Genomic DNA, 24,948 nt, shown 5'->3' with positions numbered 1-24,948 from the left:
AGGAGCCCCCGGCACCGCGGGAGCGGAGTCCTGGCCTCGGGTCGCTGTCGCGGGTCGCGGCCGCCGTCGCGCTGCGAGGGCCGGGACTGTCCCGGGCTGCGGGGACCGACGGTGGCGATGTGTCCCGCGAGGGGGGATTTTGGGGTCTCACCCCGTCCTTTCCAGGACCCCCTGATCCCCCATCCCCCCGCGGCTGTTGGGGACGTTGGGGACAGCGCCGCTCGCGCCGGCGGCCGTTGGGGACATCTCGCGACAGCCGCTGCCGTTCTCCCACGGCCGGGCCTGGCGACAATCGCGACATCGGCATCCGCCAATGGCGACACGCGACAGCCGCCCCTGCCCGGGATCCGCCTCCCGCTATCCTGGGGACACCACGGGGTCCCGTGTCCCCAAATCCCCCCGGTCCCGTGTCCCCCAAAACCCTCCTGGGGACACCCCGGGGTCCCGTGTCCCCAAATCCCCCGGGTCCTGTGTCCCCCAAAACCCTCCTGGGGACACCCCGGGGTCCCGTGTCCCCAAATCCCCCGGGTCCCGTGTCCCCCAAAACCCTCCCGGTGCCACCTCTGTCCCCCCAGAGCCCCCCGGTCCCTCCCGTCCCCCCCGGGCTCGGCGGAGGCTCCGCAGCAGCTCCGGGGCTCGGAGCCCGCCCGGGGAGCGCCGGGTGCGGGGTCGGGCACCGGGGGGCACCGGGCAGGGGAACCGGGGACACCGGGGGGGGACCTGGCAGGGCTGGGGAGGGGGGATTTGGGCACCGGGTGCGGGATTTGGGCACCGAGGGCATTTTGAGGGGATTTTGGGAGATTTTAGGGGCATTTGGAGGGGGATTTCTGGGGGCATTTTGAGGTGATTTGGGGTGACTTTGGGGGATTTGGAGGATTTTTTTGGGGGGGGGGGGTTGGGGAAATGAAGAGCAGTTTTAGTGTGATTTTAGGGGATTTGGCAGTGATTCTGAGCTGATTTTGGAGGTATTTAGTGAGGAATTTGGAGGATTTTGGGGTGATTTGGAAGATTTTAGGGGGATTTAGGGATGATTTGGGGGAATTTTGGGGCAGTTTTGGGGTAGGGATTTTGAGGGGTTTGGGGGGATTTGGGGTTGATTTAGGTGGATTTTCAGGGGATTTGTATGGGATTTTGGGGGCGATTTTTATGGGATTTTGGGGGGGGAGTTGGGGGGAATTTGGGGGGGATTTTGGGGTCTCACCCCGTGCTTTCCCGCAGCTCTCGTGCCCCTCCAGCCCCATCGTGCTGCTCCGCGATGTCGCTGCCGCCCCCCGAGCGCTGCCCTCGCTCCGGGACAAACCCAAAACCATCCGGGTCATCACCAGGGACCTGATCCGGGAGCTCATGTGAGGCTCCCCAAATCCGCCATTTTTTCCCCCAAAAATCTCTGATTTTTCCCCCCAAAATTCGGGATTTCTTCACCTAAAAATCAGGCGCTTTTTTTTTTTTTTTTTTAATCCAAAATTCAGGATTAAAAAAAAATATTCAGGATTTTTTCGCTGAAAATCTGGTGTTTTTTCCCCCAAAATCTGGGATACTTTCCCTAAAATTCGGGATTTTTTACCCCCAAGATTCAGGATTCATTTTCCCAACATTTGTGATTTTTTCCCTAAATTTTAATTTTATTTTTCTCCCAAAATCTATGATTTTTTCCCCCGTGCCCCTGATCCTGGTCCGTGTCCCCCAGAATTCCCAGGGATCGGCCCCCGGCCTCGCTCATCGTCGGCACCGAGGAATTCCAGCGGATCCAGGAGGAGGCTCGGGCTCCGCGCCGGGAGCTCGCGGATCGGCTGCAGATCCTCAAATCCCGCCAGGACGCGGCTTTCGTGGGCATCTCCCGATTTCCCGAGCCCGAATTTCCCGATCCCAAATTCCCTGATCCCAAATTTCCTGATCCCCTTTTCCTGGTCCCGCTATTCGCAATCCCGCTTTGCTGATCCCAATTTTTCCAATCCCGATTTTCCCAATTCCGCTTTTCCTGATCCTGATTTTACTGGATCCCGTTGTTCCTGGTCCCGATTTTTCTGATCCAGGGACTGCCCCAGAATATACCTGGGATGTCTCCGGGAATGTCGCCAGGGATATCCCTGGGAATGTCCCCTGGGAATGCCTCGGGATGTCGCTGGGCTGTCCCCGCGATGTCCCCTGTCCCCACAGGAGCAGCTGCGGCGGGCGCGGAGCGCGGAGCTGGGCAGGGCTGAGCAGTGGGACCGTGACAGGGACAGGGACAAGGACAAGGACAAGGACAAGGACAAGGACAAGGAGGAAGAGGGGGAGAGGGCGAAGAAGGTGAGGCTGGATCCATTTTGGAGGAATTCTGGTGGAATTTTGGGGCATTTGGGAGTCTCTCACCCCAAAATCTCACCCCAAAATTTGATGGATTTCGTTGGGGATTTTAGGGGTATTTTGAAGAGATTTGGGGAATTCTGAGGGATTTGGGGGATTATGGGGTGATTTTGGGGATGATTTTTTGGGGGCTTTTGAGGGGATTTTGTGATTATTTTTATGGGATTTTGAGGGTATTTGGGGATGATTTTTGGGGGATTTTGAGGGTGGGTTTGTGGACGATTTGGGGCTGATTTTGGGGTCTCACTCCATCCTTTCCCACAGATTTCAGGCCCCTCCAGCGCCATCGTGCAGCTCCGGGCCGTGAGGAGCGCCCCGGGCACGGTGCCCTCGCCCCGGGACAAACCCAAAACCATCCGGGTCTTCACCAAGGATGTGATCAGGGAGCTCGTGTGAGGCTCGAGGGGATTTGGGGACCCCAGAAGGGATTTGGAGACTGAGGGGAATTTGGGAGCCAGAGAGATTTGGGGACCCTGAGGACATTTGGTGATGCAGATGGGATTTGGGGACACAGGGGACACCAGGAGCTGTCCCCGTGCCCCTGATCCTGGTCCGTGTCCCCCAGAATTCCCAGGGATCGGCCCCCGGCCTCGCTCATCGTTGGCACCGAGGAATTCCAGCGGATCCAGGAGGAGGCTCGGGCTCCACGCCGGGAGCTCGCGGATCGGCTGCAGATCCTCAAATCCCGCCAGGACGCGGCTTTCGTGGGCATCTCCCGATTTCCCGAGCCCAAATTTCCCAATCCCAAATTTCCTGATCCCGTTTTTCCCACTGCCCTCATGCCAGGGCTCCTGGAATGTCCCGGGACTGTCCCCACAGAAGGCCCTGGGAATGTCCCTCAGGACCCCGGGAATGTCCCCGGGAATGTCCCCAGCAGTGTCCCCAGCAGTGTCGCTGTCCCTGTCCCGCAGGAGGAGCGCAGCCAGGCCCGCAGAGCGGAGCAGCAGCAGGAGGAGCTGCGGGAGGCGCGGGCCCGCTCGGAGCTGGAGCGGGAGCGGGAGCGGGAGCGGCGGGAGCTGCTGGAGCGCGCGGCCAGGATGAGGCTGGAGCAGGAGGCTGAGATGCGGCACCTGAACTCGGTATGGCTGGAACTTCCCTTCCCTTCCCTTCCCTTCCCTTCCCTTCCCTTCCCTTCCCTTCCCTTCCCTTCCCTTCCCTTCCCTTCCCTTCCCTTCCCTTCCCTTCCCTTCCCTTCCCTTCCCTTCCCTTCCCTTCCCTTCCCTTCCCTTCCCTTCCTTCCCTTCCCTTCCCTTCCCTTCCCTTCCCTTCCCTTCCCTTCCCTTTCCCCCCTTTTCCCATTTCCCATCCCCATTTCCCATTCCCATTTCCTATTTCCCATCCCCATCCCCATTCCCATCCCCATTCCCATTCCCATTCCCATTCCCATTCCCATTCCCATTCCCATCCCCATCCCCATCCCCATTCCCATTCCCATCCCCATTCCCATCCCCATTTCCCATTCCCATCCCCATCCCCATTCCCATTCCCATCCCCATTCCCGTTTCCATTCCCATTCCCGCAGCTCCTGCTGGGTGCCCGCTGCAGCTCCATCCTGGACCGGCAGCTGGCGGAGCAGCGGCAGACGCAGGGGGAGCTGCGGGCGGAGGAGCAGCGCCTGCAGCGGCTCATGGACAGCGAGCGGGAGAAGGGGCTGCAGCTGCAGGAGGAGCTGGAGCGCCGCAGGAAGCAGGAGCTCATCAGGTCCGTGCTTCCCTGTTCCTTTCCCTTTTCCTTTCTTTCCCCTTATCCCTTTTCCCTTATCTCTTTTTCCTTCCCCGTTCTTTTTTCCCTCTTCTTCCTCTTCCCTTTCCTCTTTCTCCTTGTTCCTTTCCCTTTTCCCCTTTCCCCCCATTTCCCTTCTTTTCCCTTTCTCTCTTTTCCCTTCTTTTCCATTTCCCCTTCCCTCTTTTCCCTTTCACCTTTTCTCTTTCCCCTTTCCCTTCCTTTCCCTCCTTTCCCCTTTTTCCTTTTTCTCTCTTTCCCCTTCCCCTTTTCCCTTTTCCTTCCTTTTCCCTTTCTTTTCCATCTTTTCCCTTTTTCATCTTTCCCCTTTCCCTTTCCCCTCTTTTCCCCTTCCCCACCCCGTGCACTCCACAATTCTGGAACTGGACCAGAACTTTTCCATTCCCGAATTCCCAAATAATTCCCGAATTCCCAAATAATTCCTGAATGACTCCCGAATTCCCAGCACCAAGCGGGAGCTGCTCCAGCAGATGGAGCAGCACCAGGAGCAGCTGGCGCTGAGGGCCGAGCAGAAATTCCAGGAGGGCCAGAGGTTCCTGGAGCACCTGGAGCAGATGAGGAGGGAGGATCGCGAGGTCCGAGATTCCCAGCGGGAATTTGGGAATTCGGGTCGGAAGGGCTGGGGGCAGCGTGGGGTCGTGGCTCTGGTGGCTGTGGGGACATGGTGGCATCAGCGGGAGGGGACACGGAGCTGCTGTGGATCCCGGGGAATGGGGATTTCAGGGAATGGGGGGGCCTGAGGAGGGGAATCCCAGGGATTTGGGATCCCAGGGGTTTGGGGTCCCAAGGTGCGGGAGGTCCCAGGGAGTGGGGATTTCAGGCAATGGGGGTCCCAGGGAATGGGGATGCTAATGAGGGGGATCCCAGGGGTTTGGGATCCCAGGGAATTGGGATCTATAGCAGGGGAATCCCGGTGAATGGGGCATCCCAGGGAAAGGGGGTCCTGAGCAGTCCCAGGGAATGGGGATCCCAGGGGTTTGGGATCCCAAGGAATGGGGGATCCCAAGGAATGGGGGATCCCGGGCAATGCGGGTCCCACGGAACTGGGATCCCCATGGGAAGGCGGGGTTTGCGGGGCTCTGCGGTGACGGGATCGGTGTCCCCGCGGTGTCCCCGCGGTGTGGCCAGGCCTGGCAGCAGCAGCAGCAGCGCAAGCGGCAGTTCCTGGCCGAGATGAAGGCGGCGGACGCGGAGAACCAGCGGCTGCGACAGCGCGACAGGGAGCGCGACAGGCGCGCCGAGCTGCGGGCCCTGGAGGAGCAGCGCCAGAAGGCGGTGAGGGCGGGGCTGGCAGGGCGCTGTCACCTCCCCGGGGCGCTGTCACCTCCCCTGGGTGCTGTCACCTCTCCAGGGTGCTGTTCCACCCTGAGGCACTGTCCCCTCAGGGACCCCAAAGAGCTGTCACCTTCCTTGGCTTTGTCACCTTCCCAGGGCTCTGTCCCCCACAGTGTCCCTGTCCCTCTGTCCCGGTATCCCTGTCGTGCTGTCCCTGTCCCCAGCCGTGTCGCTGTCCCCAGCTGTGTCCCTACCCCGGTGTCGCTGTCCCGGTGTCCCTGTCCCCAGCCGTGTGCCTGTCCCGCTGTCCCTGTCCCGGTGTCCCTGTCCTGCTGTCCCTGTCCCCAGCCGTGTCGCTGTCCCGCTGTCCCTGTCCCGGTGTCCCTGTCCCCAGCCGTGTCCCTGTCCCGGTGTCCCTGTCCTGCTGTCCCTGTCCCCAGCCGTGTCGCTGTCCCGGTGTCCCTGTCCCGGTGTCCCTGTCCCCAGCCGTGTCGCTGTCCCGGTGTCCCTGTCCCGGTGTCCCTGTCCCCAGCCGTGTCGCTGTCCCCAGCTGTGTCCCTACCCCGGTGTCGCTGTCGCGGTGTCCCTGTCCCGGTGTCCCTGTCCCGGTGTCCCTGTCCCCAGCCGTGTCCCTGTCCCGATGTCGCTGTCCCAGTGTCCCTGTCCCCAGCCGTGTCCCTGTCCCGGTGTCCCTGTCCTGCTGTCCCTGTCCCCAGCCGTGTCCCTGTCCCGGTGTCCCTGTCCCGGTGTCCCTGTCCCCAGCCGTGTCGCTGTCCCCAGGAGCGGGACGCGGCGCTGGAGGCGGAGCGGGCGCGGCTGCGGCGGGAGTGGCAGCGGGAGCTGGACCGGGTCAAGTCCATGCAGGAGCACGAGCAGGGCTGGCAGGAGGCGCAGGTGGGTGGCACTGCCACCCCTGTCCCCTCCCCGGGGATCTGTCCCCCTGTCGGGGGATATCCTGGAGCAGTGGCAGCAGGGAGGATGCAATGCTGGGCGCTTCCAGAGCTGTCCCCAAGGCCAGCCTGGCACTGTCCCCTCCTCTCAGGACGCTCTACAGACCAAGCAGAGCCTGTCATTGTCCCCAAGGCCAGCCTGGCACTGTCCCCAGCGTTCCCTGTCACTGTCCCCCACAGGACGCAATGAGGACCAAGCGCAGTCAGGATGCAATGGAGCCCCTGTCCCTGTCCCCAGGGCAGCCTGGCACTGTCCCCAGGGGTATCCTGTCACTGTCCCCAATGTCCCCAACGTCCCCACAGGACGCTCTGCACAACCAGCACAGCCAGGATGAGGCGGAGCGGGACTGGCAGCACTGGGAGCTGTCGTTGTCCCCGATGTCCCCAATGTCCCTGCAGGAGGCTCTGCGCTCCAAGCACAGCCACGAGGCGGCGGAGCAGGACTGGCAGTGCCAGGACCTGTCCCTGTCCCCAGTGTCCCCAGGGTCCCCTGTCCCTGTCACTGCCCCCGATGTCCCCACAGGAGGCTCTGCGCTCCAGGCGCAGCCAGGAGGTGGCGGAGCGGGCCTGGCGGCAGCGGGAGCTGTCCCTGTCCCCAGCGTCCCCAATGTCCCCAGTGTCCCCGATGTCCCCGATGTCCCCAGTGCCCCCAGTGTCCCCGATGTCCCCAATGTCCCCAGTGCCCCCAGTGTCCCCGATGTCCCCAATGTCCCCAATACCCCCAGTGTCCCCAGTGTCCCCAGGGTCCCCAGTGCCCCCGATGTCCCCAGGGTCCCCAGTGTCCCCAGTGTCCCCAGGGTCCCCAGTGCCCCCAATGTCCCCGATGTCCCCAGGGTCCCCAGTGTCCCCGATGTCCCCGATGTCCCCAGTGTCCCCGCTGTCCCCGCAGGAGGCTCTGCGCTCCAGGCGCAGCCAGGAGGCGGCGGAGCGGGCCTGGCGGCAGCGGGAGCTGCAGCGGGAGCGGCGCCGCGCGGAGCTGCTGCAGGAGCTGCAGCGCGGCCGCCGCGAGCAGGCGACAAAGCGGCGACAGCAGCTGGCGCTGGCACTGCAGCAGGAGCGCCGCGACTTCCTCACCCTGCTCAGGTGGGTGGCACCGGGGTGGCACGGGGACAGCTGGGGGGGTTGGGGACTCTGGTGTCACCCCTGGGGCCGTGCCAGGTGTGGCGGTGTCCCTGTGCCATCCTGCTGGCTCTGGGGACACCAGTGTCACCCGGGTGTGACCAGGTGGCTCTGGCAGGGTCTCTGTGCCATCCTGCTGGCTCTGGGGACACCAGTGTCACTCCAGGCGCCGTGCCAGCTGTGCCCAAGGGACAGCGTCAGTGTCCCTGAGCCACCCCAGTTGTACCCAGGGGGCTGTGCCAGTGTCCCCGTGCCAATGTCCCCGTGTCCCCAGTGCTCACCAGGAGCAGCTGGCACAGGAGCGGGCGCAGTGCCAGTGTCCCAGTGGTGTCCCCGTGTCCCTGTCCCAGTGTCCCCATGCCAGTGTCCCAGTGCCAGTGTCCCCGTGTCCCCAGTGCCCAGGAGCAGCAGCTGGCACGGCAGCGGGCACAGTGCCAGTGTCACAGTGCCAGTGTCACAGTGTCACAGAGGTGTCCCCGTGTCCCCAGTGCCCAGGAGCAGCAGCTGGCACAGGAGAGGACACAGTGCCAGTGTCCCAGTGTCCCAGTGCCAATGTCCCCGTGTCCCCAGTGCCCAGGAGCAGCAGCTGGCCCGGGAGCAGCAGCAGCAGCTGGCACGGCAGCGGGCACAGTGCCAGTGTCACAGTGTCACAGAGGTGTCCCCGTGTCCCCAGTGCCCAGGAGCAGCAGCTGGCACAGGAGCAGCAGCAGCAGCTGGCACGGCAGCGGGCACAGCGCGCCCACGCGGAGGCGCTGCGGGAGCAGATCCGGGAGTCGCGACAGCGGCGACAGCGCGACAGAGCCGCGGCCGTGGAGGAGGGACAACGGGAGCTGGCACGGGCGCGGGAGCGGGCAGAGCGCCTGGCACGCGTGGGACAGCAGAAACTGCAGCGCCTCAGGTGCGGGGTGGCGATGTCACCTCTGTCACCTCCCGTGCCACCTCCCGTGCCACCACTGTCACTTCCTGCCACCTCCTGGGACCTCTTCTGTCACATCCTGTCCCCTCCTGTGTCACCTTCTGGCATTTCTTGTCACCTCTGCCACCCCTGGCACCTGCTGGCACGGCTGATGTCCCCTCCTGTGTCACTCTGTGCCCCGCAGGGACAGCGGCGTGCCCGACAGGTATTGTGCCCTGGTGGAGAAGAAGGCCTGGGGCACGGCCAGCGCTGCCAGCTCCTGATGCCACCCTGGTGCCACCTCCTGATGCCACCCTGGTGCCACCCTGGTGCCACCCTGCCACCTCCTGATGCCACTTTGGTGCCACCCTATCACCTCCTGGTGCCACTCTGCCACCTGCTGATGCCACCCTGGTGCCATCTCCTAATGCCAGCTGCCATTCCCCAGGGACCTGGGGGACATTTCTCCTTTTTTCCATGGTTTGAGCCCATTTTTTACCTCTTTTTACCCATTTTTATATATTTTAACCCATTTGAATCCATTTTACCCCCATTTCCCCAATTTTAATCCCTATTTTTCCCCAATTTTAATCGCTATTTTTCCCCAATTTTAATCCCTATTTTTACCCATTTTTAATCCCTATTTTTTACCAACTTTAAACCCTATTTCTACCCACTTTCATCTATTTTTAACCCATTTTTACCCCAATTTTAACCCTTTTTTGCACCTGTTTGTAACCCTTTTACACCCATTTATCCCAATTTTTAGCCCATTTTTATGTGTATTTTTAACCCATTTTAAATCCACTTTTATCCCTATTTTACTCCATTTGATCCCTATTTTAACCCATTTTATCCCAATTTTCCCTTTCTTATCCCTATTTTAACCCATATTTTATCTATTTTTACCCATTTTTCTCCCTCTTTTTAACCCACTTTTAACCCATTTTATCCCTGTTTTTAACTCCTTTTAATCCCAATTTTTATCCCTACATTTCCCCCATTTATCCCGATTTTTAACCCTTTATAACCCCTAATTCAACCCATTTTTATCCCTATTTTAACCCATTAAATCCCAATTTTTACCCCCAATTTTCAACCCTTTAAACCCCATTTAATCTCTGTTTTTTTACGTTTTTAATCTGTATTTTACACCTATTTTATCCCCATTTTTACCCTCCCTGCCCTCGTGGAACCAAGCCGCAGATTTTGGGTTCAACTGGGAGCACTGGTTTGAACTGGTTTGAACTGGTTTGAACTGGTTTGAACCGTTTTGAACTGGTTTGAACTGGTTTGAACTGGTTTATTTCCATGGGGTTTCTTCGGTCAGAATTTGGGGGGCAGAAATCCCACGGAGGGGGCGTTGGGGGAGGGGGAGACCCCCCCAAAAATCTTCACATCCTCCCCCCCCCCAAATTTGAGAGGGGGGGGGCTCAGCCCCGCAGCAGAAATTTGGGGTCAAATCCAGCATTTCCAGGGGGAAAAAATCCCAATTTTCCACCCAAATCCGGCATTTCCAGGGATAAAAAAATCCCAATTTTTTTTCCATTTCCAGGGAGAAAAAAAATCCCAATTTTCCACCCAAATCCGGCATTTCCAGGGATAAAAAATCTCAATTTTTTCCATTTCCAGGGGGAAAAAATCCCAATTTTCCACCCAAATCCGGCATTTCCAGGGATAAAAAATCTCAATTTTTTCCATTTCCAGGGGGAAAAAATCCCAATTTTCCACCCAAATCCGGCATTTCCAGGGATAAAAAATCTCAATTTTTTCCATTTCCAGGGGGAAAAAATCCCAATTTTCCACCCAAATCCGGCATTTCCAGGGATAAAAAAAAAATCCCAATTTTTTCCATTTTTGTGGGAAAAAAATCCCAATTTTCCATCCCGGTGGTGGCAGGGGGGTGGGAAATGGGGTGCGGGGTTTTGGGGTCACGGGGGGGTCACGAGCTCTTCATCTGTAGGGTCTCGTAGGTCTCCTGGTGCCCGGAGCTGAGACCCTGCAAAGGGGGGGTCGGGAGGATTTTTGGGGTGTCTGGGGGGGGGTCTGTGCCACCCCCAAGAGTGACAGCCCATTGTCACCCCCCCCCCAGTGTCACCCCAGCAATGGCATCTTTAGGAGAGGGGGAACATCCCAAATCCCAAACACCCCAAATCTCACCCCATAGGTGGGAGGACACCCCCAAATCCCAGCCTGTAAATGGGGGGGGACGGGGACACACACCCCAAATCCCAAACACCCCAAATTTCTCCCCATAAATGGTGGGGCACCTCAAATTTCAGCCCTTTAAGTGGGAGGACACCCCAAATTTCAGCCCCATAATTGGTTCTTTAGGGAAGGGGGGACCCCAAATCCCAACCAGCCCAAATCTCACCCCATAAATGGGGGTGAGGACCCCAAACCTCACCCCATAAATGCAGGGGGACACCCCAAATCTCAGCCCCGTAATTGGTTCTTTAGGGAAGGGGGGACCCCAAATCCCAACCCCCCCAAATCTCACCCCATAAATGGGGGGGGACACCCCAAATCTCACCCCACTGTTGGGTGAGGACCCCAAATCTCAGCCCATCAACATCCGGGGGTTACCCCCAAACCCCAGGGATGTGCCCCCTCCCCAGCACAACCCCTGCGCCCCCCAAAAATCCCCACCCAGCTCGGGGGGGGGGGGTCCCCAAAATCTGCCCCCTCCCCCCCCCGTGTGACTCACGGCATAAACGGCCTCTTCCTCCTTCTGCCCGGGAACAGAAAGTGAAAGGGGATTTTGGGGGGCTGGGGGGGGGCACAGCCGGACACCCCCAGCCCCCCACAGCCCCCCCACACCCTCCCTGCACCCCAAACCCCCCCCCAAATCCCCTTCCCCCCCCCCCCTTTACCTGCTCAGCCGCTCTCCGCAGCCGCTGAGTCACGAACTGGGGAGGGGGGAGAGAAAACCCAAATGAGGGGGAAAAAAGGGGAAAATGGGTAAAAAAATGGGGAGGGGGGCGAGGAGGGGAAGTTTGGGGACCCCCCCCCCCAAAAAAGGGGGGTTCGTGGGGCTCACCCTGAGGCGGATGTAGAGGCCGGTGAGGATGAGGCTGTAGAGGAAGAGCACCGCGTCCAGCACGTAGCAGATTTCGGGCTCGGCCAGGGCCCCTGCGGGGTTTTGGGGCGATTTTGGGAGAGTTTTGGGGGGTTTTGGGGATGCCCCGCTCCGTGTGTCACCCCGCAGGTGGCATCGATGGCGCCTTGGGTGGCATCAGAGCCCCCCCCCCGCCCCGTGCCTGAGGTCTGGGGGGGTTGGGGTCGGTCCTGGAGCCCCCCTCAAGCCCAGGAGCACCTTGGGGGTCCCTGGGGCACCCCAAAAGTTAAGGGAATGGGGAAGGGGACGTGATGCATCACCAGGACCCCAAATCCCCTGGACCCTAAATCCCCTGGACCCCAAATCCCCCAGACCCCAAATCCCTGCATTCCCCCATCCCCCGCGCTCTTCATCCCCTGGGACCCCCCCAATCCGTAAAAACCCCCAAAGTCATGAGCACCCCATTCCTGAGCCCTCTCACCCCCGGGACCCCCCAATCCCTGAGACCCCCCCCCCATTCCTAAAACCTCCGGCCCTACAAGTTCCTTCCCCAGCACCCCCATTTCCTGCCCCCCCTCCCATCCCCCAAATCTCCTGGATCCCCCAAATCCTCCGGAAACCCCAAATCCCCTAAATCCCCTCCCTTCCCGCCTACCCCAGCACCCCCCATTTCCTGGGCCCCCAAATTTCCTCAGCCTCCCCAAATCCCCCAAAGTCTCCTGGACACCCCCCCAATCCAGACACCCCGGATTCCTCCCAATCCCCCTGGATCCTCTAAGCCCCCCTGACACCCCAAATCCTCCGGACACCCCGAACCCTTCAAATCCCCTGAATCCCTCCAATCCCCCTGAACCTCTCGGACATCCCGAACCCCCCCAAATCTCCCGGACACCCTAAACCCCCCTGAATCCCCCAAATCCCACGGACACCCCCAAACCTCCCAGACACCCCAAATCCCTCCAAACCTCCCGGGATACCCCAAATCCCCTAAATGCCCCCCAGACACCCCAAATCCCCTAAATCCCCCCCAGACACCCCAAGTCCCCCCAGACACCCCAAATCCCCTCAAATCCCCAAATCCCCTAAATCCCCCCCAGACACCCCAAACCCCCCAAATCTTCCGGACACCCCAAATCCCTCCAAACCCCCGGGATACCCCAAATCCCCTAAATCCCCCCCAGACACCCCAAATCCCCCCCAATCCCCCCAAATCCCCTAAATCCCCCCCAGACACCCCAAGTCCCCCCAGACTCCCCAAATCCCCTCAAATCCCCAAATCTCCTAAATCCCCCCCAGACACCCCAAACCCTCTAAATCTCCCGGACACCCCAAATCCCCCCAAACCCCCCCGGGATACCCCAAATCCCCTAAATCCCCCCCAGACACCCCAAACCCCCCAAATCTCCCGGGCACCCCAAATCCCTCCAAACCCCCGGGATACCCCAAATCCCCTAAATCCCCCCCAGACACCCCAATCCCCCCAGACACCCCAAATCCCCTCAAATCCCCAAATCCCCTAAATCCCCCCCAGACAGCCCAAACCCTCCAAACCTCCCGGGATACCCCAAATCCCCTAAATCCCCCCCGTGCCCACCTGCGGCCAGGCCGGGCGCCCCCAGCAGGACGAGGCCGAGCAGGCACCGCGCCCCCGCTGTCCCCATTGTCCCCATTGTCCCCATTGTCCCCATTGTCCCCGCTGTCCCCGCTGTCCCCGCTGTCCCCGCGGGGTCCCCTCGGTCCCGGCAGTGACCGCAGCGCTCGCCCCTCCCCCACTTCCCCAGTGCCACCTCCCTCCCTTCCGCTGTCCCCAAGTGTCACCCGCGGCCACCGACGTCCGGCCGCTCGCCCAGACCCGGGGCAGCTGCTGCAGAGACCCCCGGGGGTCCCCAAAATCCCCGCGGGAAGGGGGAGCTGCGGGGAAGCCCCTTCCCCCCTTTTTTTGGGGGGGCTCCTTCTGCCTCCAAACCGGGGAGAGAGGCCCCAAAAGGGGAAGGGACCCTAAAAGGGGAAGGAGACCCCAAAAGGGCAAAGGAGACCCCAAACTGGGGAAAGAGCCCCCCCAAACTGGGGAGAGAGGCCCCAAAAGGGGAAGGGACCCTAAAAGGGAGACTCCAAAAGGGGAAAGGATCTCCCCAAAAATGGGGAGAGGGACAATAAACTGGGTAAGAACCCCCCCAAATTTGGGAGAGAGGCCCCAAAAGGAGAAGAGACTCTAAATGGAAAGGAGCCCCCCCAAACTGGGGAGAGAGGCCTCAAACTGGACAGGAGCCCGCCCCCAAATTTGGGACAAAGTTCCCAAATGGGGAAAGAGACCCCAAACTGGGAAAGAACGCCCCCCCCCCCCAAATTTGGGAAGGAGGCCCTAAATGGGAAAGGAGCCCCCCAAAAGGAGAAGGAGACCCCAAACTGGGCAAGACCCCCCCCCCAAACTGGGGAAGGAGCCCCCCCAAAACAGGGGAGGAGGTGACAGCGGTGACAAAGGGGGGACAAAGGGGACAGGGAGGCTCAGGAGCCGAGTTTGGCTTTATTTGACTCGAAACGGGGGGTGGGGGCACCCCCAAACTGCAGCAGCACACGGAGAGGGGCCGGGGACCCCCCCTCATCGATCCACCTCCCCAAACACGATGTCCTGGGTGCCTGCAGGGGGAAAAGGGGGGTCAGGGCACCCCAAAACCCCCAGCAAGAGGAAACGGATGTGGGGAAGGGGAAGGAGACCCCAAAACTGGAAGGGGTGCCCTAAAATGGGAGGGAGACCCTCAAAATCGGGAAGGAACCTCCCAAAAATGAGGAAGGGGACCCCAAACTGGGCAAGAACCCGCACCCCATACTGGGGAAGGAGCCCCCTCGAACTGGAAGGAGCCCCCCCCCAAAAAATGGAAGGAGGCTTCCAATAGGAGAAAACCAGGGAAGAGCCCCCCAAAATGGGAGGGAAACCCCAAAAAGAGAAGAAATCCCACAAATAGGGAAGGAGCCCCTGAAACAGAGGAAAAAACCCAACAGAATGAAAGGAAACCCCAAAAATGGGGAACAACGTCCCAAAACAGGAAAAGAGCACCCCAAAAGGGGAAGGGACCCCCAAAACAGGGGAAGGGACCCCAGAAATGGGGAAGCGACCCCCAAAACAGGGGAAGGGACTCCCAAAATGGGGAAAGGACCCCAAAAGGGGAGGGGGACACGTACCAATGATGGCCACCACGTCTGCCAGCATGTGGCCCTGGGACATCCTGTCCAGCCCGGCCTGGGGAACAATGATTAACACCCAATTAACACCCAATTAACACCAAATTAACACCCAATTAACCCACAGACGACTGACTCCACAGAACCCCTAGTTAATCCCCAATTAATACACACTGACCTCCAATTAACCCCAAATTAACACATAGGAACCATCCCAGGGACCCCCAATTAATGGTTAATGACCCCCAATTAACTCCCAGGGACCCCCAATTAACACATGGGGAATGCCCAATCAACCCTCAAGCCCCAGGGACCCCCATTAACCCATGGGGACCCCCACAGGGACCCCCAATTAACCCCTAATTAAACCCTGGGACCCCCAGTTAGCCCCTAATTAGCCACAGAGAGCCCCAATTAACCCACAGGTGTTAATTGCCCTCCATATCCCCCACAGCAACACACCCATAGGGATCCCCCCAGTGTCCCCTGTCCCCACGTCCCCTGAGCCCTCGGTGTCCCCAAGTGTCCCCAGGTGTTCCCCAGGTGTCCCCAGGTGTATCCCTGGTGTCCCCAGATGTTCCCCATATGTCCCCCGGGTACCTCCCAGGTGTGCCCAGGTGTCCCCAGGTGTGTCCTCAGGTGTGCCAAGATGTTCCCCAGATGTCCCCCAGCTGCGCCCAGGTGTCCCCCAAGTGTCCCCAGTTGTCCCCCAAGTGTCCCCAGGTGTATCCCAGGTGTATCCCAGGTGTATCCCAGGTGTCCCCCAAGTGTCCCCAGGTGTGCCCCAAGTGTCCCCAGGTGTATCCCAGGTGTACCCAGGTGTATCCCAGGTGTTCCCCAGGTGTGCCCAGGTGTGCCCCAAGTGTCCCCAGGTGTATCCCAGGTGTATCCCAGGTGTACCCAGGTGTCCCCCAAGTGTCCCCAGGTGTATCCCAGGTGTGCCCCAAGTGTCCCCAGGTGTATCCCAGGTGTACCCAGGTGTCCCCCAAGTGTCCCCAGGTGTATCCCAGGTGTCCCCCAAGTGTCCCCAGGTGTGCCCCAAGTGTCCCCAGGTGTCCCCCAAGTGTCCCCAGGTGTGCCCCAAGTGTCCCCAGGTGTCCCCCAAGTGTCCCCAGGTGTATCCCAGGTGTTCCCCAGGTGTCCCCAGGTGTATCCCAGGTGTATCCCAGGTGTACCCAGGTGTTCCCCAGGTGTCCCCAGGTGTATCCCAGGTGTATCCCAGGTGTACCCAGGTGTCCCCCAAGTGTCCCCAGGTGTATCCCAGGTGTCCCCCAAGTGTCCCCAGGTGTGCCCCAAGTGTCCCCAAGTGTCCCCAGGTGTCCCCCAAGTGTCCCCAGGTGTATCCCAGGTGTTCCCCAGGTGTGCCCAGGTGTGCCCAGGCCGTACCAGGTGGGCGAAGCCGGGCGCTTTGATCTTGCAGCGATAGGGACGGCTGCTGCCATCGGACACCAGGTACACCCCAAACTCCCCCTGTGGGGACAATGGGGACAATGGGGACAATGGGGACATGGGGACAGTGGGGACATGGGGACAGTGGGGACAAGGTGGCTGCTGCCATCGGACACCAGGTACACCCCAAACTCCCCCTGGGGGGACAGTGGGGACAATGGGGACATGGGGACAATGGGGACATGGGGACAGGGTGGCTGCTGCCATCGGACACCAGCTACACCCCAAACTCCCCCTGTGGGGACAGTGGGGACATGGGGACAATAGGGACAGGGTTGTGGTCATGGGAATGGGACTGGGGACATGACAGACGCCATGGAGACACAGGGACAGGGTTGGGGACATGGGGACAGGGACAAACAAGGCAAGAAGTGTCACCTTGGGGGCCTCGATGGCCGTGTAGGTGGCCCCGGGTGGCACCTGGTAGCCCTCGGTGTAGAGCTTGAAGTGATGGATCAGGGACTCCATGGATGTCTGTGGGGACAGAGGTGGCACTGCAGCACTGCCACCTGCCCTGGGTGTCACCTGCCCCGGCTGGCACTGCAGCACTGCCACCTGCCCTGGGTGTCACCTGCCCCGGCTGGCACTGCAGCACTGCCACCTGCCCTGGGTGTCACCTGCCCCGGCTGGCACTGCAGCACTGCCACCTGCCCTGGGTGTCACCTGCCCCGGCTGGCACTGCAGCACTGCCACCTGCCCTGGGTGTCACCTGCCCTGGCTGGCACTGCAGCACTGCCACCTGCCCTGGGTGTCACCAGGCCTGGCTGTCCCTGCCTTGATGTCACTGCCCAGTGCTGGTGCCACTGCCCTCAGTGCCACCTGCCCTCGGTGTCACCTGCCCTTGGTGCCACCTGCCCTGGCTGTCACCAGACTTTGGTGCCACCTGGCCTCGGTGCCACCTGCCCTCGGTGCCACCTGCCCTTGGTGCCACCTGCCCTGGCTGTCACTAGACTTTGGTGTCATCTGCTCTCGGTGCCACCTGCCTTTGGTGCCACCTGCCCTTGGTGCCATCTGCCCTCGGTGCCACCTGCCCTTGGTGTCACCAGACTTTGGTGCCACCTTCCCTGGGTGCCACCTGCCCTCGGTGCCACCTGCCCTGGGTGCCACCTGCCCTGGGTGTCACCTGCCCTGGGTGCCACCCCCAGCCGTGGGGGACCTGGGGACACGTCACCTTCATCTCGGCGCGTTTCGGGGGTGACACCTTGGCGTCGTCCACCTTGATCTCGCCGGGCGGCATCTTATTGAGGCACTGCAGGATGATCCGCAGCGACTGGCGCATCTCCTCCACGCGGCACAGGTACCTGCACCCCAAAACCGGCACATGGCATCCCCTGCACCCCAAAACTGGGACATGGGGTGTGCTGTGCCCCAAAACTGGGACATGGGGTGTGCTGTGCCCCAAAACTGGGACATGGGATCCCCTGCACCCCAAAACTGGGATATGGGATCTCCTCCACGCGGCACAGGTACCTGCACCCCAAAACCAGGATATGGGGTGTGCTGCGCCCCAAAACTAGGATATGGGATCTCCTCCACGCGGCACAGGTACCTGCACCCCAAAACCGGGATATGGGGTGTGCTGTGCCCCAAAACCGGGACATGGCATCCCGTGCACCCCAAAACTGGGATATGGGATCTCCTCCACGTGGCACAGGTACCTGCACCCCAAAACCGGGACATGGCATCCCGTGCACCCCAAAACTGGGATATGGGATCTCCTCCACGCGGCACAGGTACCTGCACCCCAAAACCGGCACATGGGATCCCCTGCACCCCAAAACTGGGACATGGGGTGTGCTGTGCCCCAAAACTGGGATATGGGGTGTGCTGCGCCCCAAAACCGGGATATGGAAACCCCTGTGCCCCAAAACCGGGACATGGGGTGTGCTGTGCCACAAAACAGGGATATGGGATCCCCTGTGCCCCAAAACCGGGATATGGGATCTGCTGCACCCAGCAGAGGGACCTGCACCCCAAATTTGGGATTGAGGGGTCCCAGGAATGGGGGGGGGTCTGGGAATGGGGCCCCAGGGAATGGGGTTCCAAGGGATGGGGTTCCCATGGGATTGGGGTCCTGGGGGTCCCACCAAATGGGGTTCCCATGGGAGGGGGGTCCTGGGGATCTCAGGAATGGGGTCCCAAGGATGGGGTTCCACAGGATGGGATTCCAGTGTGGGGGATCCAGCGGGATCAGCGATTCCTGGCACAGCAATCCCAGGACTGGGCAGTTCCCAGGACTGGCAGCCCCCGGGGGGATGGGGAGCAGCCCCCCAGGCCCCCCCAGGCCCCCCCAGGCCAGGTGAGGCCGTACCTGTCGTAGCAGTCGCCGTGGGAGCCGATGGGCACGTCGAACTCCACCTGGTCGTAGACATCGTAGGGCTGCGTCTTGCGCAGGTCCCACTGGATCCCGGAGCCCCGCAGCATCACCCCGCTGGGACACCCCAAAAAACGCACCTGAGGGTCGGCCCCGCCCACCTGCGGGGTGGGGCACGCCTGGGGCATCCCCCCCCAGCTCACCTGAAGCCGTAGTTCAGGGCCTCCTCGGCCGTGATGACGCCGATGTCCACGGTGCGGTTCTTCCAGATGCGGTTGTTGGTCAGCATCTGGGGACACCAGGGATACCTGGCACACCTGGCACCTGCCCTGCATTTCTCACCTGGCCCTGGCACTGTCACCTGTCCCTAGCACCGTCACCTGTGCATCCCTTACCTCTCCTTGGCACCCTCACCTGTCTCTGCCATCCCTTACCTGTTCCTTGTACCCCTCGCCTGTCCTCAGCACCCCTACCTGTCCCACCAACCCCATCTGTCCCACCTGAACTCCCACCTGTCCCACTGATTCCCCTCATTCTCCCTCTCCCTCACCTGTCCCTTGTACCTATCACCTGTCCTTGATACGTCTCACTTGTCACCTGTCCCTGTCCCCTCTCACCTGTCCCTTATATCTGTCACCTGTCCCTGTCCCCCCTCACCTGTCCCTTATATCTGTCACCTGTCCCTGTCCCCCCTCACCTGTCCCTTATATCTGTCACCTGTCCCTGTCCCCCCTCACCTGTCCCTTATATCTGTCACCTGTCCCTGGCACCCCTCACCTGTCCCTTATATCTGTCACCTGTCCCTGGCACCCCTCACCTGTCCCTTATATCTGTCACCTGTCTCTCAAACCCCTCACCTGTCCACCTGTCCCCGTCCATCCCAATCTGCGTCACCTCATCTCCCCAGGCTGGGAGGAATGACCCTGCCCCTCCCAGGTGACAGGTGACAGGTGACAGCAGCCCGACTGTCCCCTCCCCAGATTCCCCCTCACCTCCTCCACCTCGTCGATCCGGATGGAGAAGTTCTTCACGAACTCGTAGATGTCATCCATGAGCCCCAGGGGCAGGTCCTGGCACAGGTGGGACCCAAGGGACAGGTGAGACAGGTGGCATTGATGGGAGTGGTGGGACAGGTGGGACAGATGGGATTGGTGGAGATGGGATTGGTGGGACAGGTGGGATTGAGATTGGGACAAGTGGGATTGATGGGATTGGTGGGACTCAAGGGACAGGTGGCACAGGTGGGTCCAAAGGACAGGTGAGACAGGTGGGATTGGGATTGGGACAGGTGGGACAGGTTGGATTGGTGGGACAGGTGGGATTGGGATTGGGACAGGTGGGATTGGAGGCTCACACAGGACAGATGGGATTGGTGGAGATGGGATTGGTGGGACAGGTGGGATTGGGATTGGGACAGGTGGGATTGGAGGCTCACACAGGACAGGTGGGAGCTCAGGTGGCACCAGGGATGGGGGCAGGGGGTCCACACTGAGAGGGCCCAAAGGGGGTCCCAGGGTGAGGGGATCCCATGGGAATGGGGGGGTCCCCAGGGAATGGGGTGCCAGGGATGGGGGTCACAAGGATGGGGGCAGCACAGGAGTGGGGTCTGAGGAATGGGGATCCCAGGGATGGGGATCCCAAAGATCAGGACCCTGTAGGAATGGGGATCCCAGGGATAGGGCTCCCGTGGGAATGGGGTTCCCATGGAAACGGGGATCCTGGGGGTACAGACATCCCAGGAATGGGGCTCCCAGGAATGGGGTTCCTGTGGGAATGGAGTCCCTGTGAGAATGGGGATCCCCAGGGAAAAAGGAATAGGGATTCCATGGATAGGGTTCCCATGGGAATGGGGTTCCCAGGAATGGAGATCCCAGGGATGGGGTTCCCAGGAATGGGGTTCCCATGGGAATGGGGATCTCAGGAATGGGGTTCCCCTGGGAATGGGGTTCCCATGGGAATGAGGATCCCAGGAATGGGGATCCCAGGGATGGGGATCCCAGGGATGGGGTTCCCGTGGGAATGGGGTTCCCAAGGATGGGGTTCCCATGGGAATGGGGTTCCCAGGGATGGGGATCCCAGGGATGGGGATCCCATGGGAATGGGGATCCCGGGGATGGGGATCCCATGGGAATGGGGTTCCCGTGGAAGGGGAGCGGGCCCAGCCCCTCACCTGGTGCACCCCCCCGGGCCGTATGTAGGCCGCGTGCATCCGCGCCCCCGACACGCGCTCGTAGAACTCGAACATCTGGGGGGGACAGAGGGGACCCCGCTGCTGCTCAGCCCCGCCGGCCCCTCCACAGCCCCCAACCCCCAACCCCCCCAAGCCACCTTCTCCCTCTCCTCGAACATCCAGAAGAACGGGGTCATGGCCCCGATGTCCAGCGCGTGCGTGGTCACCGCCATGATGTGGTTGAGCAGCCGCGTGATCTCGGCGAAGAGAACTGAAAAAAAAGGGGGGGGGAAAAGGGAGAAAAGGGGGTGATCCCATAAATCCTGGGGGATCCAGGGAGCTGGGAATGCTGGTGGGAGCCTCACCTCGGATCCACTGAGCCCGGGGAGGGGGCCGGATGTTGAGGAGCTTCTCCACGGCCAGCGAATAGGCCTGCTCGTTGCACATCATGGACACGTAGTCCAGGCGGTCAAAGTAGGGCAGGGCCTGCGGGAACCCGGATACTGGGAATACTGGGAGCACTGGGAGCACTGGGAGGGCTCGGAATACTGGGAGGGCTGGGAGGGCTCGGAATACTGGGAGCGCTGGGAATACTGGGAATACTGGGAGCACTAGGAGCACTGGGAGGGCTGGAAGGGCTTGGAATACTGGGAGGGCTGGGAGGGCTGGAAGGGCTGGGAATACTGGGAGTGCTGGGAGGACTGGGAGTGCTGGAAGTACTGAGAATACTGGGAGTGCTGGGAATACTGGGAGTGCTGGGAATACTGGGAGTGCTGGGAGGACTGGGAGTGCTGGGAGTAGTGGAAATACTGGGAATACTGGGAGTGCTAGACTACTGGGAGTATTGGGAATACTGAGAATATTTGAACTACTGGCAATAAGGAGAGAACTGGGAAGACTGGGAGTAGTGGGAACACCGGGAAGACTGGCAGTACTAGGAATACTGGGAGTACTGGGAATACTGGGAGGACTGGCAGTACTGGGAATACTGGGAGGACTGGGAGGAGCTGGAGGGAGCAGCACTCCAGGAGCTGGGGGCACCAGCGGAGCTGGGAATGGGAGCAGGAACTCTGGGATGGACGGAAAACCTTGAGCTGGGATCAGGGCTGGACGGACACACGGACAGCCCTGAGATAGGATCGGGGGTCCCTTGAGGGTGGGGTCTGGTGGAAATGGGGATCCCACAGATCTCAGGGATGGGGATCCCATGGAAACGGGGATCCCACACGAATCCTGAGGCACCTGCAGGTAGGCTTTGTGCTCGATGAGTTTCTCAGCGCCGCGGTGCAGCAGCCCCATGTGGGGATCTCAGGGAAATGGGGGTCTCAGGGATGGGGATCCCATGGAATTGGGGATCTCAGGGATCCCATGGGAATGGGGGTTTCAGGGAAATGGGATCTCAGGGATCCCAGGGAACTGGGGATCCCAGGATCACCTGCAGGTAGGTCATGTACTCAATGAGTTTCTTGGCGCTGCAGCCCCACATGGGGATCCCATGGGAATGGGGATCCCATGGGGCAGGGATCCCATGGGGCAGGGATCTCAGGGAAATGGGGGTTTCAGGGATGGGGATCTCAGGGATCCCAGGGAATTGGGGATCCCAGGATCACCTGCAGGTAGGTCTTGTGCTCGATGAGCTTCTCAGTGCCGCAGTGCGGCAGCCCCATGTGGGGATCTCAGGGAAATGGGGATCCCATGGAATTGGGGATCCCAGGGAATTGGGGATCCCAGGGAACTGGGGATCCCAGGATCACCTGCAGGTAGGTCTTGCACTCGATGATTTTCTCAGCACTGCGGTGCGGCAACCCCACATGGGGATTTCAGGGAAATGGGGGTCTCAGGGATGGGGATCCCATGGAATTGGGGATCTCAGGGATCCCATGGAATTGGGGATCCCAGGATCACCTGCAGGTAGGTCTTGTGCTCGATGAGTTTCTCGGTGCCGCGGTGCAGCAGCCCCACGTGCGGGTCGCAGCGCTTCACCGTCTCCCCGCTGAGCTCCAGCACCAGCCGCAGGACGCCGTGCGCCGCCGGGTGCTGCGGCCCGAAGTTGATGGTCAGGCTGGCAACCTTCTTGTGGGCCACCGGGTCCTTGTCTGGGGGGGGGACAGTGCCAGGGGGTCAGGGACACAGAGAAAAGGTCAGGGACATGGAGGGGGACAGTGCCAGGGGTCAGGGACACGGAGGGGACAGTGCCAGGGGTCAGGGACACGGAGAAAATGTCAGGGACACAGAGGGGGACAATGCCAGGGGTCAGGGACACAGAAGGGACAGTGCCAAGGGGTCAGGGACACAGTGGGGGCAGTGTCAGGGGTCAGGGACACAGAGAAAAGGTCAGGGACACAGAGGGGGACAATGCCAGGGGGTCAGGGACACGGTGGGGGCAGTGTCAGGGGTCAGGGACACAGAGAAAAGGTCAGGGACACAGAGGGGGACAATGCCAGGGGGTCAGGGACACGGTGGGGGCAGTGTCAGGGGTCAGGGACACAGAGAAAAGGTCAGGGACACGGAGGGGGACAGTGCCAGGGGTCAGGGACACAGAGAAAAGGTCAGGGACACAGAGGGGGACAATGCCAGGGGTCAGGGACACAGAGGGGGACAATGCCAGGGGTCAGGGACATGGGGGGGGACAATGCCAGGGGTCAGGGACACAGAGGGGGACAATGCCAGGGGGTCAGGGACACGGTGGGGGCAGTGTCAGGGGTCAGGGACACAGAGGGTGACAGTGCTAGGGGTCAGGGACATGGGGGGGGACAGTGCCAGGGGGTCAGGGACATGGAGGGGGACAATGCCAGGGGGTGAGGGACACAGGGTCAGCCCTCCGAGGGGTCAGGGACATGAGGACAGTGCCCTGGGAGGGTTTGGGGACACAAAGAGGGCTCAGGGACACGGGGACACCTCCCCAGGGAGGACACAGGGACATGGAGACAGACCCCTGGGAGGGGGTCAGGGAGATGGGGAGGGGTCGGGAAGACAAGGACAGCTCTGGGAGGGGTCAGGGACACGGGGACAGCCCCCCAGGGAGGGCACAGAACCCCCCCAAATGCTGGGGGCAGGGAGGGAGCAGCACCTGCTGAGGGTTCGTGGGGATCCTGAATGCCCTGAGGGACCCCAAACTGATCTGGGGGACCCTAAAACTGATCGAAGTGACCCCAAACTGCTCTGAATGACCCCCATGCAGCCCTAAGTGACCCCCAAACTGATCTGAGTGATCTTAAAAGTGATCTGAGTGACCCCAAACTGCCCTAAGTGACTCCAAACTGTCCCAAGTGACCTCCAAATTGCTATCAGAGCACCCCAAGTGCCCCCTCAAAGCCCCTGAGACCCTTCTTGGGGACCCCCAAAGACCTCAGAGCACCCCAAGAGCCCCCCAAAGCCCCTGAGACGCCTCCTGGGCCCCCCCCAGCCTTCAGGACACCCCAAGAGCCCCCCCAAAGGCCTCAGGACCCCTCCTGAGTCCCCCCAAAGCCCTCATGAAACCCCCAAAGCACCCGACACCCCCCCAAAGGCCTTGTCCTCCCTCCTCAGGGCCCCCCAAAGCCCTCAGGGTCCCCCAGAGCCCCCTCCCCACCTTCTCCCAGAGGGTCCCCGCTGTCCCCTCACCGTTCCAGGGTGGCGGCACCCACTTCTCGGTGGCCTTGCTCGGGTACATGACGGCCCCGGCGTACTGCTGAGCCCACTCTATGTCGGGCTGCCACTGGCGGGACCTGCGGGGCCGGGCGGTGAGCGGGGCCATCCCCTCAGCCTCCCCGCAGCCCCCCCCCCCCCGCCGTGTCCCCGTGTCCCCCGCGGGCTCACCGGGCCGGGGCCGGGCCCAGCCGAGCCCCCGCCGCCCCCAGCCCCGAGGGGCCGCGGAGCCGCCACAGCGCCCGCAGCGCCGCCATCGTGCCCTTGGCGCTGCGCATGCGCGGGGGCGCCATGGCGGGGAAGGGCAGAAGCTGTGGGCGCCGCCATGTTGGATACGGGCAGATCAACTGCTAGCATCCCGTTTGCAATGCGCATGCGCAAAGCGCCGTTATGCTGGCGGGCAGAGTGCCGCCATGTTGGTGTGGGCAGGTGCGCCGCCATCGTGACCTTGGCGCTGCGCAAGGGCGGAGGGCGCCGCGGCCGGGAAGGGCAGAGGCAATGAGCGTCTCTTTGTTGGATGTGGGCAGATGTGCTGCCATCGTGTGCTTGAACGTGGCTGGGAAGGGCAAAGGCAGCTGTGAGCGCCGCCATGACGGGTGTGGGCAGAAGAGTTGCGCATGCGCAGAGATGCCATGGCTGGAAAGGGTCCAAGCGCCGCCATTATGGGTGAGGGCAAGGTCGCCGCTATGTTTGGTAAGGGAAAATGAGAGCGGAGGGAGGCGCCATCTTTGTTACGGGCAGAGGGAGGGGGACAGGGATGGGGACAGGACGGAGGTGCCCGCTTGTTTCCTCCCGTGGTGACACGGGGATGCCGGGTGGCGG

General features: G+C 61.2%; 3 protein-coding genes across 5 annotated transcripts; 1 reads left to right on the top strand and 2 right to left on the bottom strand.

Annotated features, from left to right (window-relative positions):
- Positions 1-313: 313 nt before the first annotated feature.
- On the top strand, positions 314-9,451 carry LOC128801201 (cilia- and flagella-associated protein 45-like). Of its 2 annotated transcripts, none has more exons than XM_053966923.1 (14): positions 314-661; positions 1,219-1,346; positions 1,688-1,826; positions 2,158-2,289; positions 2,611-2,738; positions 2,912-3,050; positions 3,258-3,425; positions 3,869-4,047; positions 4,535-4,664; positions 5,230-5,364; positions 6,145-6,258; positions 7,204-7,397; positions 8,107-8,331; positions 8,534-9,451. In XM_053966923.1, exons 1-14 carry the CDS (start codon positions 314-316, stop codon positions 8,610-8,612), a joined length of 2,238 nt encoding a protein of 745 aa, XP_053822898.1. In that variant the 3' UTR covers positions 8,613-9,451. The 2 variants fall into 2 exon arrangements, with proteins under 2 accessions (XP_053822898.1, XP_053822897.1); XM_053966922.1 differs by having other exon boundaries at positions 5,218-5,364.
- Positions 9,452-9,545: 94 nt separating this feature from the next.
- FCER1G (Fc epsilon receptor Ig) lies at positions 9,546-13,047 on the bottom strand. Its single transcript, XM_053967104.1, has 5 exons — positions 12,981-13,047; positions 11,369-11,460; positions 11,202-11,237; positions 11,036-11,059; positions 9,546-10,327 (listed from the first exon to the last, which is right to left on the bottom strand). Exons 1-5 carry the CDS (start codon positions 13,045-13,047, stop codon positions 10,271-10,273), a joined length of 276 nt encoding a protein of 91 aa, XP_053823079.1. The 3' UTR covers positions 9,546-10,270.
- An 844-nt stretch (positions 13,048-13,891) lies between these two features.
- On the bottom strand, positions 13,892-24,434 carry NDUFS2 (NADH:ubiquinone oxidoreductase core subunit S2). Of its 2 annotated transcripts, XM_053966997.1 has the most exons (14): positions 24,298-24,434; positions 24,103-24,206; positions 22,405-22,595; positions 20,865-20,985; positions 20,658-20,770; positions 20,500-20,574; positions 19,322-19,399; positions 18,533-18,618; positions 18,327-18,446; positions 17,187-17,316; positions 16,394-16,489; positions 15,953-16,036; positions 14,567-14,624; positions 13,892-14,023 (listed from the first exon to the last, which is right to left on the bottom strand). In XM_053966997.1, the coding sequence occupies exons 1-14, from the start codon at positions 24,417-24,419 to the stop codon at positions 13,986-13,988; spliced, it is 1,416 nt and encodes a 471-aa protein (XP_053822972.1). In that variant the 5' UTR covers positions 24,420-24,434; the 3' UTR covers positions 13,892-13,985. The 2 variants fall into 2 exon arrangements, with proteins under 2 accessions (XP_053822972.1, XP_053822973.1); XM_053966998.1 differs by lacking the exons at positions 13,892-14,023; positions 14,567-14,624; positions 15,953-16,036 and adding an exon at positions 16,191-16,250.
- Between the last annotated feature and the right edge of the window lie 514 nt (positions 24,435-24,948).

The sequence above is a fragment of the Vidua chalybeata genome, chromosome 29 (genome assembly GCF_026979565.1).
Source record: "Vidua chalybeata isolate OUT-0048 chromosome 29, bVidCha1 merged haplotype, whole genome shotgun sequence".
In the NCBI taxonomy this organism is placed as follows: Eukaryota; Metazoa; Chordata; class Aves; order Passeriformes; family Viduidae; genus Vidua; species Vidua chalybeata.
This window is presented reverse-complemented; position numbering and strand designations above follow the sequence as displayed.